At 35.8% G+C, this 17,127-nt stretch overlaps 2 protein-coding genes across 2 annotated transcripts in view; one reads left to right on the top strand and one right to left on the bottom strand.

Annotated features, from left to right (window-relative positions):
- Positions 1 to 12,845, top strand: part of LOC107656221 (calcium/calmodulin-dependent protein kinase type 1D-like) — a 26,160-nt gene extending 13,315 nt beyond the window's left edge. Inside the window, exons 4-11 of the mRNA XM_016443984.1 lie at positions 1,478 to 1,616; positions 1,699 to 1,825; positions 4,871 to 4,946; positions 8,557 to 8,669; positions 9,102 to 9,180; positions 10,264 to 10,351; positions 10,542 to 10,800; positions 11,919 to 12,845. Coding sequence (XP_016299470.1) covers positions 1,478 to 1,616; positions 1,699 to 1,825; positions 4,871 to 4,946; positions 8,557 to 8,669; positions 9,102 to 9,180; positions 10,264 to 10,351; positions 10,542 to 10,800; positions 11,919 to 12,049 — 1,012 coding nt within the window. The 3' untranslated portion in view covers positions 12,050 to 12,845. The remainder of the gene's footprint in view (positions 1 to 1,477; positions 1,617 to 1,698; positions 1,826 to 4,870; positions 4,947 to 8,556; positions 8,670 to 9,101; positions 9,181 to 10,263; positions 10,352 to 10,541; positions 10,801 to 11,918) is intronic.
- Positions 1 to 17,127, bottom strand: part of LOC107656337 (ADP-sugar pyrophosphatase-like) — a 72,846-nt gene that overhangs the window by 53,434 nt on the left and 2,285 nt on the right. The window lies entirely within an intron of this gene.

The raw sequence follows: 17,127 nt of genomic DNA, 5'->3' as shown, positions 1-17,127 counted from the left end.
TTGAGCAGTGTAGAGTAGCGCTTGTTGTTTGTCATTTCTCCGATCACAAATGCAGACATGGTTTTATGTATGCAACGCAACGCGTAAAAAGACAGTATAAGTCATTATAATCCGTAATTATGTCCCACTGGATGCAACAAATGCCTCGTTTATAATGGGTTTTAATGTTTTTGTCTCGTCGCTCCGGGACACGGCATCACAGTATGGTAAGGGGCAGGGTTGCCAGGTTTTCACAAGAAAGCCCGCCCAATCGCTACTCAAAACTAGCCCAATCGCGTTCCAAGGGGTAAAATACACGTTTTTTGGCGGGGTTCCCCTACTAAAATTCGCATTCCAGGGGATAAATATCATGTTATTGGAGTCGCTTTAACCCGCGGCAACAGTGTTAAAGTAGCCCAACTTGGCAACACTGGTAAGGGGCGTAAAATTTCCGTCACACGCTTGAGGTATTCGGCCAATCACAACGCACTGGATAGCGGGCCAATCAGAGCACACCTCGCTTTTCAGACCGATGAGCTTTGTAAAAATCGACGCGTTTCAGAAAGGAGGGGCATAGAGGAGAAACAATAATGTACAGTATGTGGAAAATAATGTATTTTTTTAACCTTAAACCGCATAACAGCATTTCATTACACCAGATACACCAAATAATGTTGTTTTTAGCAACATCATATGACCCCTTTAAGGAGCTATTTCTAATGGGTAGATCAACTTGATTTTCAACAGAAATTGGTTTTCATGGGCAATTTTACTCATAAATGTTAGCGTTGCTTCAACTGTGTCCTACATATAGATCAAAACAAAGGATAAATTAGGCGGCAAGAAACTCTTAATAGTTATTTAATGCATATTTTGTGTGTGTATATGCATCAATGGACAATTTTTTGAGGCACTCATCAGACTATAAACAAAAGCGATTGTATCTCCATCCAGAAGGGGGCGATATAGTCTTAGTAGTTTGAAAACAACCCCTGCTCAGACCACACCAAGTCCATCCTCAAACTTTCAGTAAGCATTAATGTGCTCTGAAAAGCTGGGACTGCACTAATGCACATGTGTGCACTCTCCGGCTTTGAGCTTACATTTGCCTAATTGCATGTAGTAGAGTTTGAATTTGCATAAGAATGACTGGCTAATGCAGGTGTATGAGATCAAGAGGCCAAACGTCATTGAGTTCTTTGCCGAGGCTCTATTGTGTGACCGCTTGGTCTCTGCACTTACAGGGACAAGATAAAGTCATTTTTTCCACCTGTATTCAGATCAGTTCTGCACTGTGGTGGGTTGGTCTGATCAGATTCGACATGCAGCTCCCCCTACAGGGGAGTTCATATCAGTTACAGTCCTGCAATTGTACTGTATACTATGACACACATTACTGCTAATGTTTTAATAGGTAATTAAACATTTAAATTTATATATTATATTATTATGGAATTTGTGTTTTTAGTGGTCTCTCTCTCACTTTGTCTATTTCCAGTGTGTCTGGAGGCGAGTTGTTCGACCGGATCGTGGAGAAAGGTTTCTACACTGAGAAAGACGCCAGTACACTTATCAGACAAGTACTTGATGCTGTAAACTACCTCCACAGTATGGGCATCGTACACAGAGATCTAAAGGTGAACAAAACACACCCACATTCACAGTTCTGCTCTGGTTTGATATGTTTGATTTCAATATGAGTGCGTTTTCTCTCTTCAGCCAGAGAATCTGCTCTATTTCAACCCTCAAGATGGCTCAAAGATCATGATCAGTGATTTCGGTCTGTCTAAGATGGAGGGGACAGGTGATGTCATGTCCACAGCCTGTGGAACACCGGGATACGTGGGTAAGAGTTTATATATGAAAGTGAAATTGAGATGTTTATGATTTTGTCTATTGAAGATGTGAATGTTCATATACTGTATATACAAATGTGTGTATATTTTAGCTGTTGGAAAGTGACTGCATGGGATGCATGTGTTGGTTCATTTGTGTGCGGCCTATATATGCACTTGAAGCTTATTCTTATCTCAGACTGACAGAACTGCCCCAGAGTCGCCTGCTTTTCCCCTGCGATTAGAGCGACTGCAACACTCTGAGCCATCATGGCTGTATGTGATGCTGCATGTGAAATAAACACACACAGGCTGTTGGAAAAAGTAAATTTTGTACAGACATCTTTGAACACTCAATTTAGAAAATATTGAATTAGAAAACTAACTTTCATATTATGTGATCAGGAATTTTGCTAATAAAAAATAGCTTTTGTTAATTGAAATTGAAGCCAAAATAAAATATAAATATTGAAATTGAAAAAAATATTAATATTATATTTAAATATAAATTATATTTAATATTCATATTAAATATACATATTTGATGAGAAACGTAAAAGAAAATTAGAAATGTTGTCTTGGCAACTAACTGAAATAAAATAAGTTTAAGTACTAAAATTACTAAAACTACAATAAATATAAAGCTTAATCGAACACAAATAAAAAAAAATAATGGCAAAAAAATGACAAAAACATTAAATTACTAACTACTACTAACTAACTACAAACTACTTAACAACTAAAACTAAAAATGAAAACTGAAAACAAAAAGTCAAAGCTAATTCAAAATATTAATAAATATTATTATAATACTAAAATATACTTAATACTAAAATAACAGTAGATGGTACCATGGTACAGTGGTAGTATCAGATGGTAATACCATGGTATTTTAATTCATACAACTGAATTATTGCCCTATCCATATACCAAGTATTACCATGGTAAATGTAAAAAAAAACAGTAATTATTATTATCATTAAATATCAGTAACACATTACAATAAGATAAGGAATATGTTAACATTAGTTAAAGTATTAAGGATAATTATGTAACAAAAATGTAAGTCATTATCTGGTTGAAATATCTCCTCTTAGATCCATCACACACCATGACTAAACCAGAATTAAGTCACCAGCGTTCATCTTCACATGGGTTTGAGTCTCAGTACTGTTGAGTTTCCTGCATGCCTCTTCATGCATGTGTGTTTAAGGCAGTCTTTACGGGCAAGTTTCCATGGTAACTGTGTTTAAACGGCGCTGTTGCAGCTATAAAATGATTCTTCAACCAGTTGCATCCTGGACCGGGGTCAAACGCTGCTGTGCGAGATGAATGAGAGCAGCACACAGGCATGCATTCAGTGTGTGTTTGTATGAGTGTGTGTCTGGAATGCCCTCTTTTTGTCTTTAAATGGTAACAATCTCACACCAAGCTCTCTAAATCAAATTTAAGGATCAACCGCTGTCATCGTTTTCAATCCTTTAGCTCCTCATCTTTCTCCCTATTTTTGTTTCACCGTCTCTCTCATGCACACACATCTCTTTAGTAGACACTTCAGATGTGATGATGGGATTATATTGATCATAGCCTCAAAATAGCCCATCTTGGAAAACATCCATTCCTGCAGTCCTTAGACAGGAATGAACTGATTAGTTTCTAAACTGAAGCAGGTTTTGTTTACACATACTCAATTAAACTGTAAATGAAGCCCATATGATCTAATGTAGTTTGTATGTGTTTGTGTACTTGTAGCCACGATACTTTCTAATTAGTATGGGAGTACCTTAGCTGTTCAAAATAGCGTACATTTTATCATTATAAGCTACTTTTTTCCAATGAGTAACAGATAAAGCACTGTTTTTCCTCATAGTATTGCACTTGTATGGAAGCTTTGAGAAAAATAAATCCTCGCAGTTATGAGTTTATATCTCACAATTTTGACTTTTTTTCCCTCAGAATCAGATGAGATATAAAGTCAGAATTGCGAGATATAAACTCAGAATTATGAGAAAAAAGTCCGACTTGTAAGATTCATAATTATTTTGTTTTATTCCATGGCAGAAACAAAAATTACTGCAAGATGTATATTTACAATTCTGAAAAGAAAAGTCAGAATTGCGAGAAATGTCAACATTTCTTTTTTTTATATAATTTTTTTATATCTTGCATTTTTTTTCTCAGAATTGCAAGAAAAAAATGTGAATTGTGAGATAAAAATATGCAATCACCTGCATTTACCAGCAAAATAACAGTAAATATAAAAACAGTGAATATTTAATACATAACACAACCCTAATTGAGATCCTTGTACTTTGTTTCAGAAGTTTTTCTTCTTTTTTCATCTAAAATATATTGCCCTCGTAAATAGCTTCAATGTAGCTCATTTTTTAAAAGAGCAGCTTCACTTTAGTTGGAGTACTTTATGAATTATGCATCGCTTGTAGCCTAGCAAACTATAATTTTAAAAAAGTGTCGTCTTTATCACTGCTACCTGTGTGTTTTTAGGAGCTGTTGTTTAAAGGCCACAGAATTTCTATCATTTCTGATGGAAATGTGTTTGTTTCTTTTCAAGAGCTTTTCGAAACGCAGCTTTCATGAGTAACAGACTAGTCCAGCACGCACACACAACAGGCGACTCTAGGATAAGTTGAAGCCCTAAACCACAGAGCCAAAGCTTTTGTGTCGTGAGTGAAAGCTTGTTTCCTGAAGGGAGGAAGAGAACGTCTAGAGGCAGAAAATGGAGAATAATAGAATAAATTTAGAAGGACTCAGGAGCCTCAACCTCCTGTGGAGTATAACAGGATGAGTATGCGTGAAGGTGTGTGTGTGTGTATCTCAAAAAGTTGTTTGTCCTGATGGTGTATTGAGTGCCCTTCATGATTTCTATGGTTGTCTGCTTTCTCAGACACATCCACTCACACATATACTAACAAAAACATGTTCAAGTCATTCATTTTATATAGTTGCAAGACTGTCTTACGAGACAGAAACTCAATGGCATACAGGAATGATTGGATTTGTTTGTCTCAATCTGATGTTTGTTTCTCTCTTCTCAGCTCCAGAAGTTCTCGCTCAGAAGCCATACAGTAAAGCTGTGGACTGCTGGTCTATCGGCGTCATTGCCTACATCCTGTGAGTACCCACAATGCCACACTTGTCCTTTCATTTATAAGCTGAGGAATCCTTCAGCTAAGGTTGGAATTAAATCTTCAGATGAAGAAAACGTTTGCACAATGTCACTGGAGCACTGAGTAAATGACCCATCTCTCCTGATGAGCTACAGATGTTGTGCCCCACTTTACTCAGACTCCTTATATGGGCTTATTGTTGTGGTGCAGTTTGAGTGAGTCATTAAAACAAAAGAGAGAGTTTGTGCCTCGCAAATATTTGAGATGTTGATTAATGGAAGATTTCTGGATTTCCTCTGGTTTCTCAGCAGATGGGAATGCTTTCTTACCAATAAACATTGCGGTGTTACCATGGTACAGTGATGGTATGAGATGCTAACGTCATGGTACTGATATATAATGAATAACATGTTTTTTACATACAGGGCACACCGAGTGATTTGTCCAAAAAAAAAAAAAAAAGTTGCTTTTTTGAAAATTGTTGATGTTTGATATGTCAGTTTTTATGTATTTGCTCTGAAATCATTTCAACCAAGTAGATTAAAAATGCTTAAATGTTTGAACTAAAACAGCAACATTTTATGTATGTATATATATTTAAATATTTGTATTATAATATAAAGTTTTATATTAAAATAGTTACCTTTTTTGTAGTTTTTCACCAAATGGACAACAATCATTTTAATTTATGTGAAGCAATAAAACAATAGTGATAACCATATTTTCAAGTATTTTTCCCATATATTTTCCCACATTTTAGTACATACATTTTAATATCTAAAAAAAAGTATTACAGTACTAAGTACTAAAACACAGTTTACTAAAACATGGTAAAAAAATGTATAAATAATTTAAATTTATGCAACCAATTTTTTTTTTTTTTTTTTTCGAAAAAAATTTATTATATTAAAAAGATACCACCTTCCATGAACATTTTTGAGTGATGACTCACTCCCAGAATCAGAGTTTTGAACTGATTCATTTGGAACAGACAGTTTGAACTGATTCAGGAAGAAGAATCAAACTTACCCCACTATAACTTAAAGAGTCTTAACACTCTCATACTCACAAGTCTTTAGGAAACCTACTGGCCAAATAAAAACGTGTGTTAAATGATTTAAATATTCATGACTTTTCTTAAATTTAATATTGACAGCAAAATTATTGTAATCATGACTATTCAATAGCCTATTAATGGAGTATTCCTTACACCAAGATTACATTCTCCCCAAACAAATCATTACGATACCACTGTGGTATCTTCATTTCACCCTCTTTTTCTCCCTCTGTACATTTTCTTCCATTTCTCAGTGTGAGAATGTTCATAAGGATACTGAGAGTGTGTCATAAAAGCTGTACATTTCACATGAGCTCTGGCCATCTGTGCTTCTCTGTGTGTTTATTAGCATTTCACTGTGAGTGTGAGCACAGACAAACCAACATAAAAACAAGTGCCGCATCACCTTCTCATATCTTAATCTGCAGCAGTTCTCCATGTACATCGGAGTCAATTGTCTTTTGTTTTGGTGTTTCGATCTGCTCCGTCTGCTCTGGGGCGACTCCTGCGCCAACACAAACACTCACACTGTCTGTCAACAAACTGGTGAAGCTGTCCTTCCCATCACTCCCACTCACAGCTGTCCTGATCCGAAGTATTACATGTTTATGGTTGAGTTTGTTTACGGTTTTCACTCTTGCTCAGGTTAACGCTTACTTTCTTAATTAGGAAATTCATCATTTTTAACTCCCATAATGATGTATAGGTCACTCTGTTCAACCAAAAATGTAAATTTACTCACCCTTTGGTCATACAACAGATGATAAAAACATCATAATAATCCACATGACTCCAGTCCATCAGATACAGATCAAGCACCATTTACAAGCGAACACAGTCCAAAAACGTTCTAAACACGTATGTTGGTGGATTTTGATTCAACAGGGGATGAACTTTTTATGTGGATTACTGGAGTTATGTGGATTACTTGTAGATTATTGTGATGTTTTTATCGGCTGTTTTCAGCAAATTTTCATTTTTGGGTGAACTATCCCTTTAAACAAGAAAGAAATAAAAGGCAGGACTTGATTTTATCCATTACGACACCAAAATGAATTCCTTGTGTGTGTAAACACACTTGGCAAAGCTCTTTCTGATTCGGATTCTGATTAGGAAGTGATTGGATCATGAAAAGTGGTCTCTATATGACAAAGTGTTGGATTGGAGATGTTGATTTTTAAGTGAAGTAATTTATTACATTATGATTCAGAATCATATTCAATATTATGAATCGTTCACAGTAAGACCATGAATGTGTATAAAGTCAATTTAGATTTTATGTTGACTAATTGGCTAATTTTGTGCATGATATGAGTGTGTGTCAGAGTTGTTTTTGTCAACTAAATCAAAACTGTTGAAACCTGCTTTCATTAATTTCAGTAAAGCTGAAATAAACTAAAAACTTAAAGATTTTAAATATAAAATTAAGTTTAATTAGTTGTTAACTTCATTTTAAGGTGAAGTTCTAAAATTACTAAAACAAATAATTAAAGCTAAATATTTGTAAAAAAATGAATACAAGTTGACAAAATCACATAATAAAAATGCTAAAACTGGAAACTGAAAATATAAAAATAAAAGCAAATTCAGAATATTAATAAGCATAAAAGTACATAAATAATACTAAAATAACTCTGGTGTGTTTACTGATAAGGGCCTCTGCCCGCCTCTTTCTCTGAGCCAGCTGTCCGCTAGAGCTTGGAGTCAGATCTCATGGATGGCTGGCCTCCTCTCAGGTGTGATTATTGCAGTGACAACTGGCCGAAACCGTAGCTAATTCTCTTAGCGTCTGATTAGCTAACCCAACGAGAAAAGAGAAAAACACAAAGCTAATGGGGTCGAAATCAGGCAGAAAATTACCATCCCTTTCTCCCCCACTGCCTCCGTTCCCCATGAGGAAAGGTATTTTAATGGCTTTGATGATGGGAGGAGAAAAACATTCCAAGAGATGTGTTGAGGAAATTTGATTTACGTTGATCAGGTTTAATCCGCTGTCTTTCTTTTCAGATTTCCAGCCCATGGGGTTTATTTACACTTATTTACTAAGCATAACGTTTACTGTTGAATCAAGGTTTGAACTGATGTGTTTTTAGAGGATTACGGTGATAATCTAAAGGGATTGTTCACTTGAAAATCTAGCATGATTTATTCAGGACTAATCTCCGATATGACAAAATAAGTATATAAAGGTAATTCTTATGATTATTGGGTTATATTACAAGTGTTTTGAAGCTAGATTATAGCTTTGTCATATTGTACAAGTCATATGGAGAAGTTTAATAAACCTTTAATTTTTGACATTTGGGAGCTTGACAAACTACAAACTAGTACATTCTTCAGAAAGAGGAAAAAAGTAATTGGAGTGAGTAAATAATGACAAAATAGCCGTTTTTCAGGTGAACTGTCCCTTTAAATGTAAGTAGCATATAAGAACTACTGATATAATATATAAGTAGGGTTACATATATAAGGTTGTGGGTTCAATTTCACACATATACTGTACTGTGAATGTGCTGAAAGTATGGAAATGATGCAATAAATTTATGTTTTCTTACAGACTGTGTGGTTACCCTCCCTTTTATGATGAGAATGACTCCAAACTCTTTGAGCAGATCCTGAAAGCGGACTATGAGTTCGATGCGCCGTACTGGGATGATATATCTGATTCAGGTATATTCACTCTGTGAAGTGTAGAAAAGAACCACATTGTGCTAATGATGTGGTTTATAGGCGTTTAATCTGAAATGCACTCACTTACTCATCTATCAGTAACTTCACATGCTGCCAGTAAGAGTGGAAAATGTTTTACAGGAAAGTCTGAGCGCCGTCTCTGGCATTCAGTAAACACCACGGGCAATAGCTCGATGAAATTCTTCCAAACTTCAAATCAAGTAACGGTGAATGAATCCAAATTTTGTTGTCAGTCTTTCCACTGATCTCTCAGTTTAATCTCACCAACAGGATGAATGTGAAATAGTGGAGGTTCACCGTGTACAACGCAGATATGATGCCTTGAAATGTCAATGTAGTTTAATGGTTCTAAGCTGCTGAACTGGTATGTTTTGTATTTTTTAATGTTTAACTGTTATATTTAATGTACAGCAAAAGACTTCATCAGTTGTTTGATGGAAAAGGACCCCTCAAAGCGATACACATGTGAACAGGCCCTTCGACATCCCTGGTAAGTCAATACTGTCCTGATGAGATTCTGTGCCAACAATAAATTATTATCATTATTATTATTATTATTATTATTATTTAGAGTGAAACTATCATTTAAGCAAAAAATTATTTTCAATTAAATTAATATTAATGAATAATTATACTTTAGAGTTAAAGCAATAATTTAAATTAAATGAATTTAATAATTGAATTGTAATAAATCAAATTTTAAATGATTTAAAAAGTTCATTTTAAATAAAAATGCAAAATGATTTTATTATTATTATTAAATAGTAAATAATAATACATCAGTTGAATTTCCTTTATAATACAGAAATAATGTTAAAATAAATAATAATGTTACAGTTATAATAAAAGCAATAATTTTAAATTAAATTACAATTTGTATTATTGTTGATAGCAATAATAAATAATAATAAACAGTTCTTCTTACAAATGATATAGTACATTAGCTTAGCTGTAGGTGATATTGTCTAAATGATGAATTTAATAAAGATCCTTTTGTAACAGCAACAAGTAGATCTCTGCAGGTCATTGTTCTTTATGATTTACTTTTGTTTTGCTGGACGGTCATTCAGGTCCTCAAAGACACTTACGCTGTACCAGAACAATTAAACTGTGACCTCATAAACAGCATTTAGAGACAGAGCTTTATTTTGTCGTTATTAGTGCAGCATTTGATTCACATTAGATTGAGACGCTGTCTGCGTCAGCCGGGGATTGCGTGTACGTTCTGAGTATCAGGCTGAATTCGGTCTCTCTATTATCATGCACCAAGATCTCTCTCAAGGGCAGGAGGAAAGCTACTGAATAAACGCTAGCCAATTAAGAGACTGCGCTTAATCTCACATTATGTATTCCAAAGCGCTAATTGGCAATTAGCACATCCCCTACAGGCACCTTTAACAAGCCCTTACCAAACACTGGAGTCTGAAAAACTGGAGATCGAAAACCATAGGGAATTTACACACTTTGGAATAAATCAAAGTGCTTCTTGAGAGGAGAGGAGCGATGAGAGAAGAGGACATCACTGTAGGTGAAGCAGGGTGCAAAGTTTTGACTTTGTCGTTTTGCTTTTCAGGATCGCGGGAGACACCGCACTCTGCAAGAACATCCATGAGTCCGTCAGTCGACAAATGCGCAAAAACTTTGCGAAAAGCAAATGGAGAGTGAGTAGAAGTGACATTGTGAATAAGGCCAGCAACCTCATGCAAATAGAGTGAACACATTTTGAAGCACAAAATCTAGCTTGTGTAGCTAGAAGTATTTGCTTAGAGTACTGAATGTTTTGGGCCTAAGAGTCAGAATTGTCTGTTTCGCTTCTTTTTGACCATGACTTCTCGTCTCTCCACATAACAGCAAGCCTTCAACGCCACGGCCGTGGTTCGCCACATGAGGAGACTGCAGTTGGGCAGTAGCATGGGGAGCAGCATGGACCAATCGACCAACGCCAACCAGAACCGCATACTGAACGCCAACCAGACTCCAACCCTACCACCCAACACAACACCAAACTCCACTTCAGCCCTTACTCAAAACCACAAACCTGCTCCCAACGCAAATACCGTTCTCATTAATGATATGGCCACAGGAACCACCTCTATACCACGCAAAGACTGTAAGTATTAGTATTTTTTTATATATATTTGACATATATTTAATTTTTTATATAAAATTGATCAATGTACCATACATAATAAACATATCAATCAACATGAATTCCAATCATTTGAATGCATTTTAAAATAAAATGTATTTCAATAAAAATTATTTTATTAAAATCTCCTAAATCAATAGGCCAGTTTTAGACCCACTCCTTTCACTCCTGTGCTAAAGATGTATATAGCTTATAAATGGCCAAAAAAATGGGTTGTTTGTTTCATTTTCACATATAAAGTCATTTTATATGCCTGTTTAAATGAATCATTTTAATCACTTGTTCACAGCTATTTTAGTATTATTTATGTACTATTAGTTTGTAACAGTATTTTGAATAAACGTATTTTTTACATTTTCAGTTTTCATTTTAATTGTAGATTTATTTTTAGTACTTTGTGCTTTTGTATTTTTATTTTTTTTTACCAGATTTTGTTTTATACATCACTAGTATTTAGGTTTTATTATTATTTTTTTTATATATTTATTTTATCTCAGTTTAGTTGTAGTTATTGATTTCTTTCAACTTAAACTTATTTCAGTTTGTTGCAAAGGCAACATTTTTCGTTTTCATTTAGCTTATATTTTTTCATCTTATATTTCTTTTGTATTTTATTTTGTTATTTTGTTTTTACTTGTTTTGTTTTTTGTTTAGTTAACGATAAAATGTAATGATAATCATTCATGTCAACACAAGGAAGACTTGCATGATATGTTTTACTAAAAAGGAAAAACATTGTTCAAAATGTGGAAAAATTATTATTTATAGCTATGCATTGTCATGAATAAATTATTTTAATTACTTTTCAATGTTGTGGGAAAACACCCATGTTTTTAAAACTAAATGTGAACATATTTAACTTATTGCACTTCATCAATTACTGTCAAAATGATGGCTCTTCTAACTTTTCAAAAAAACAAAAAAAAACATTTTTAAGCCATTTAAGTAAATATTCAGATGTAGAATAGCATCTAGAGTAGCTGAGAAATATTAAACTAGATATATTTTCATATTTAATTGCCTAGCCCTATTTCTAACTTAAATGCATGCACTTCTAACCAGTGAATTTGCATTTGTAGGTACTGCCCCTCCCCACACTTCCTGTTCCCTGGCATCAGCTGCTTCCTCCTCTGCCTCAGGGGCGGAGCCCTGCAGGCCACTCCCTCCCTCAGTTGCGTCTGTGAGCACAGTGCTAACTGGGACCAAGTGACGCCAGGTTCTGTGGGGAGAGAGCTGGGAGGCCACCGCCCTGTGAGCCCCACCCCTCAGCCCACTCCCCGCCCTGCCGTCCAGTAAGGCAGAGGACTGACCCATCGCCATAGCAACCACCGAGAGGCTAAAAACACTGCGCGCACCTAACGCACTCCTGCCATTTAACCTCCAGGCCACTAGAGGGTGCAATGCATGCAGCGACAGGAGATGGAGATTTCCAGCAGAAGGCTTCCATTTTGAGAAGTGAATTTGTGCGGCTAGACAGAACTGTGATGTCTTTGATATGAATGTGCAACGAACCTCGCCAGCCATGAAAAAAAATGAACGAAGAGCGCAGAGGTTTAGGTGCGAAAGTGTGCATGATTGTGTCCGCCCTTATAAGAGGACGGCACCAATGTCAAACGATTCTTCTTACTATATCGTAATATGTCTAGCTCTTCCCTCTTACCCTCTGTTTTCCCCGTTTACTTTATCTATCTACTCACGATTTATTGTATTTCTCGTTAGCTACCATTTTGATCTTTCGGGGTTTTCCACTGATGTGTCATGCTGACCTGCAGAAGTGCTTTTAATAATCACATTAGACTGTTTTGCAACATTTTTCGAGTCGAGACTTCTGTTTGCACATACAAGAGAACAAGTAGCGCAATTGCTAGTGTTTTACGAGATGGGAGATTACCGATTTGAGACCTCACCGTCAGGTTTTAGCATCGCGAAGTTCAAGATATCTTTTAAAACATACAATATGTATGATTGTTATCTTACTTAACTGGACTTTTTTTAAAAAGCAGAGGAAAAAAAACAGCTTGATCATGTTACTCTCTGCTTCAAATGCGACTTTAAATACACACAGACAGCCAGTGTTAGTTATTGAATATAGTATAACTGTTAATAGACAACACAAACACACACAAATCTCCCGAAAGCCATGGCAGCATCTTTCTACGCCCAGTGTACGAGTTCTCAGGAAATTCCGCAGCTGCACTGGGCATCATAGTGATGTTATCTTTAGTAACGCCTCCATGGTTTGAGATTGTCTCATCCAGTTGGAATAATGTCAAAAATGTTGATTAGGATGATGGACAGCTCTTTAACTCTCACAATGATTGTATGACAATTTGACCATGCGGGGAAACTGCTGAGTTATGCTACGTTCACGTCATTTCAGAATTAGCCTACCATGATTACAAACTCCTAATAGAGAGCAAAAGTCGGGTTCTGGAAGTAAATCCCATCATTTTTCTCCATAGGCGATTAGATTTTTAAAAGTAACTTCTATGCCTTTTAAAGACCTACTGTGAGCTACGAGGTTGTTTATCAATGGTATATGATTTTTTATGTTTATCGATAGCATTATGTCAACATTGTTTTAATAATCATGTTCAACAGTGGAATTCCTGGTGAAAAACTACATTACCCATGATTCTGAAAAACTACACTCCCATGAAGCACTAATGCTAATGACTGATGTAATCTCCCTACACTTACTTAAATATTTGTGCATGTATGCATATTTTGCAATGTCATACACAATGAACTTCTTTAAATCAATAGTTTTATATTTATTTGTTTTTAATTTATTTGCAGTGCTTCATGGGAATTGTAGTTCTTTCCCTCATTAGAGCTATTCAAGTGTTTTTCTCCGCTTTTCAAATACTTTTTTGCTTCAAATCAAAATTTGTAATGTTGTGAGTCATCTCGTCGCTGGTTGGTTTGGTTAATGGCTTGTAACTCTTAAACGGGAAAAATGAATGGAAAAAATACTTCCGGATCCAAAGCTGCTGAAAAAGTGGGCGGTCACACATATTGGAAACAAGTTAAGGGCAGGATTGACCTTTTTATCCCACCAACGGCAGACGGAAGAGTGTTTAGGAAACTGGTTACTATTTTCGCAACATTTTGTGATGCTAGTGGTGTAGAAACTTCACTTTTAAAGGCAGCTTTGTATAGATACTGCTAAATATTTCTATTTGATATGTCATTTTATTATAGCCAGCATATTATGGTGTGCTTTCTTCGCTCTTCCTGATTTTGCATAAAATGTGGCTATTAAGTATTTAGCAGTAAAGTCATCATTGATCCATAATGCGTTTACATGTTGTGTAATTCTGACACAACGTGAACGTAGCATAACTTTCAGTGACTGTAAACATCTTTCCAGTACAGCTCAAAGTGTCTGAATTTCTAGCATTGGTTTAAGGGCTAAGTTAAGGTTTTTACACTTCCTTATCGATGGGTGACTGGTCTTCTGTCCCCGAGCGGCTCTGCTTATGTCCTGTCGGGTTTTTAAAGTGACTGATGTCTTCTTTGCCCTTTATGGTTTGTTAATATCACAGAAGGGAACCTCGTCTACGGACAAGATTTAGGAGTGTGTGACATTTTCTAAAGTGCCATCGAATATCTTCATGCATTTCCCATTAGTTTCATCCTGAATGTTTGTTTCGGTGTGGGCGGCGCTTCACCATGAGGGGTTTGAGCTAATGGGTTTCTTTTTCAGTCAGGTCATGCATGCACCATTTTGTCTTCATTTTCACACTCGAGAGGAGTTTGTAATCTCACAACAGAGATGCTCTGCAAAGCTTTTCACGAAACTGGGGTGACGTTATGTTTTTGTATGTCACAAAAGCTGTTTTCATTGAGAATGAACCATACGGCACATTTCTGTTTCATTCAGAGCCGTTTATGCTGTAAGCATGAGGTGTTTGATAGGTAACAGTTGTTTAAATTAATGTTGAACTCTTTTGACAGTATCTGTGGCATAATGTTGATTACCACAGGAAATAATTTCAATTTGTCTCTTAGTTTGTAAGCATAAAAGTCTACTATATAGAAAGGCATTATAGAGGGTTTTTCTTAAAGCACTTCTATTAATTTTTCTGTACAAATATGTGTTATTTGAGATAATGACTGTCCTAGACTTCTAGTTTGATGTTACCTAAGTTTTGTCATTTAAACAGTACCTTTGTGCATTTTGTATGAAATGTACCTCTTTTTTTTTTTAATTGAATGCAACTGTTCAAACAAGGTTAGTAAGCTATTTTTGGCCATATGGTCAAATGTTGTCTTCGAAAACAAATGTGCTTGAAAAACATTTGGTGTAGAAACAATTTTCACTCAGAAATTGCTAGTAAATTTTACAATGAATTACAAAGAAATGGCAAGTAACACAAAATTAGTAATTAAACAAAATTTTGAAGTAGAAAGACTGAAATGATTTTAAAATCTATTAATCTTGGAAATTTTTTTACAGTCTGTTAAAATGTATTGCATTGCAGTTTCTTGCCCCTGTAGACTTTCATTGTAAGTGCATTACTATAAATGTAATTTTTGCTTGTTTTTATAAACTGAGGGACAATTAGAAATAGTTTTATGTGGTAACAGGGCTTAACATTTTTGGCCTCAGTGTTCATGTAGTCTGTGTTTGTGAGTGTCACTTCTGTGTGTATTTATGGGTGTAAAATGCAGGAAATTTGTCTGATATGCTGGTTTTGAAATGCTTAAACCCTCAGTAGGATGTGCAGAAAAAACTATAAACCAAAATGTTGGGGTGTTTTGAACAAAGATAAATAAATCCATATACACTTACTGCCACTGCAAGCCAAACATACATCTAACTATAACAATTATATCTATGAACTCATTTTAACATACTATAGTAAATACATGCACACACACGTGCCATGGCTCACACACAAACACATCCTGATCAATCAGTGAGTGCAGTGAAGGACAGAGAAGAACGATGTTTCAGTTCACTTCGATTACAGCATCACTGTGGTCTGTCTGCGTCCAGAGCAAATCACTCCGTGTGTCCAAAGGCTTTGTAAGTAGACTGTGATCGTGACGTGTCTATCATGTTGTCCCTGAAGAGATGTTAGTGTACGTTGCGTGTGTCATTTCGTTCTCTAAACACTGCCTTTGCAGTTATCGGCCTCACAGTTGACTGTAATGCACAGATGTATATTCACAAACCTGTCTCTCGCTCAGTGTCGTACGTTCTGAGAAAATCACGTTTCTATTGTACAAACCTCAGTCTGCACTTCACGCGCAACATGGCGAATATTTAACGATGATCGGTTGTGATGCACCTTTTCCAGAAGAATCGTTTCCTGATGTTTTCCTCTTTTTTTTTTTTTTACCAACTCAGGCGTCACTTTTGCCTCTTACGATGAAAAAGCTGTGACTGACAAGTGTCTGTGCTACCCAGTGACTGTGCAGTTTTAAACTTGTCCCTTGAATGTCGACTTCTTCGCAAATTAAGAAAGAAAAAACCTTGCAACCGCATTGAATGAGTTTTCTTTAAAGAATTTCGAGCATGTTAAATGCGCTTGTTTGCGTATATTTTCAAAAGTCCTCACCATGTAACTATATGTATTAAGATATGTCTATATCTATATGAATATATATTTAAAAAATGCAACTCTGATAATGCAGGCCTTGTGATCTCTGCATCTCTCACACAACCTGTCCGAAATAAACGTTGCCCAGTGAAATGTGAATTATATACTCATATGCATGTGACAATGATGATCATATTTTGGGAGTGGCATACGAATACTAACTTTACTGTGATGTGATCTTCTGTTGATATGGGGCTTGTATATCCAATGCCTTTGACAATCATCAGCACATATCAGAGTTTCTATTCCATGCTGAAAAGCAATGGGGAATGAATGATTGTTTTTTCCCTTTCTTTTTCTTTCCTTTTTCCTTAAATAAATCCTGAATGATCATGATTTGTCTTTTATGGCTTGATAAGGCTCCCAGTATCTCTCTGACCCCTATTTAGCTTTTGAACACTGTTTTCTGTCATTCGTTTGGTTTGGATCCAGCGTAAGTGGTCTTTCATTAGCGATCACAGACTGGAAAGAGAGCATGTGAATATCATCCAGCCATGCGTGACCGCGTACGACCCCAGGCATCTGTGCTTGTGTCTGGCCAACATAGCGGTGTCAAGGAGGCGAAGGTGAAAATGATTGCCAAGCTACTCAATATTCAAAAAGTACAGGTTGTCTGCCAGCTTTGCAGACATTAATTGAAAATTTGATATGTAATAGGCTACACACACACACTATA

This window comes from Sinocyclocheilus anshuiensis, unplaced genomic scaffold, assembly GCF_001515605.1.
Source record: "Sinocyclocheilus anshuiensis isolate Anshui unplaced genomic scaffold, SAMN03320099.WGS_v1.1 scaffold183, whole genome shotgun sequence".
NCBI classification, from domain to species: Eukaryota; Metazoa; Chordata; class Actinopteri; order Cypriniformes; family Cyprinidae; genus Sinocyclocheilus; species Sinocyclocheilus anshuiensis.
The sequence above is the reverse complement of the archived record's forward strand: the minus strand, read 5'-3'. Positions and strand labels throughout refer to the sequence as shown.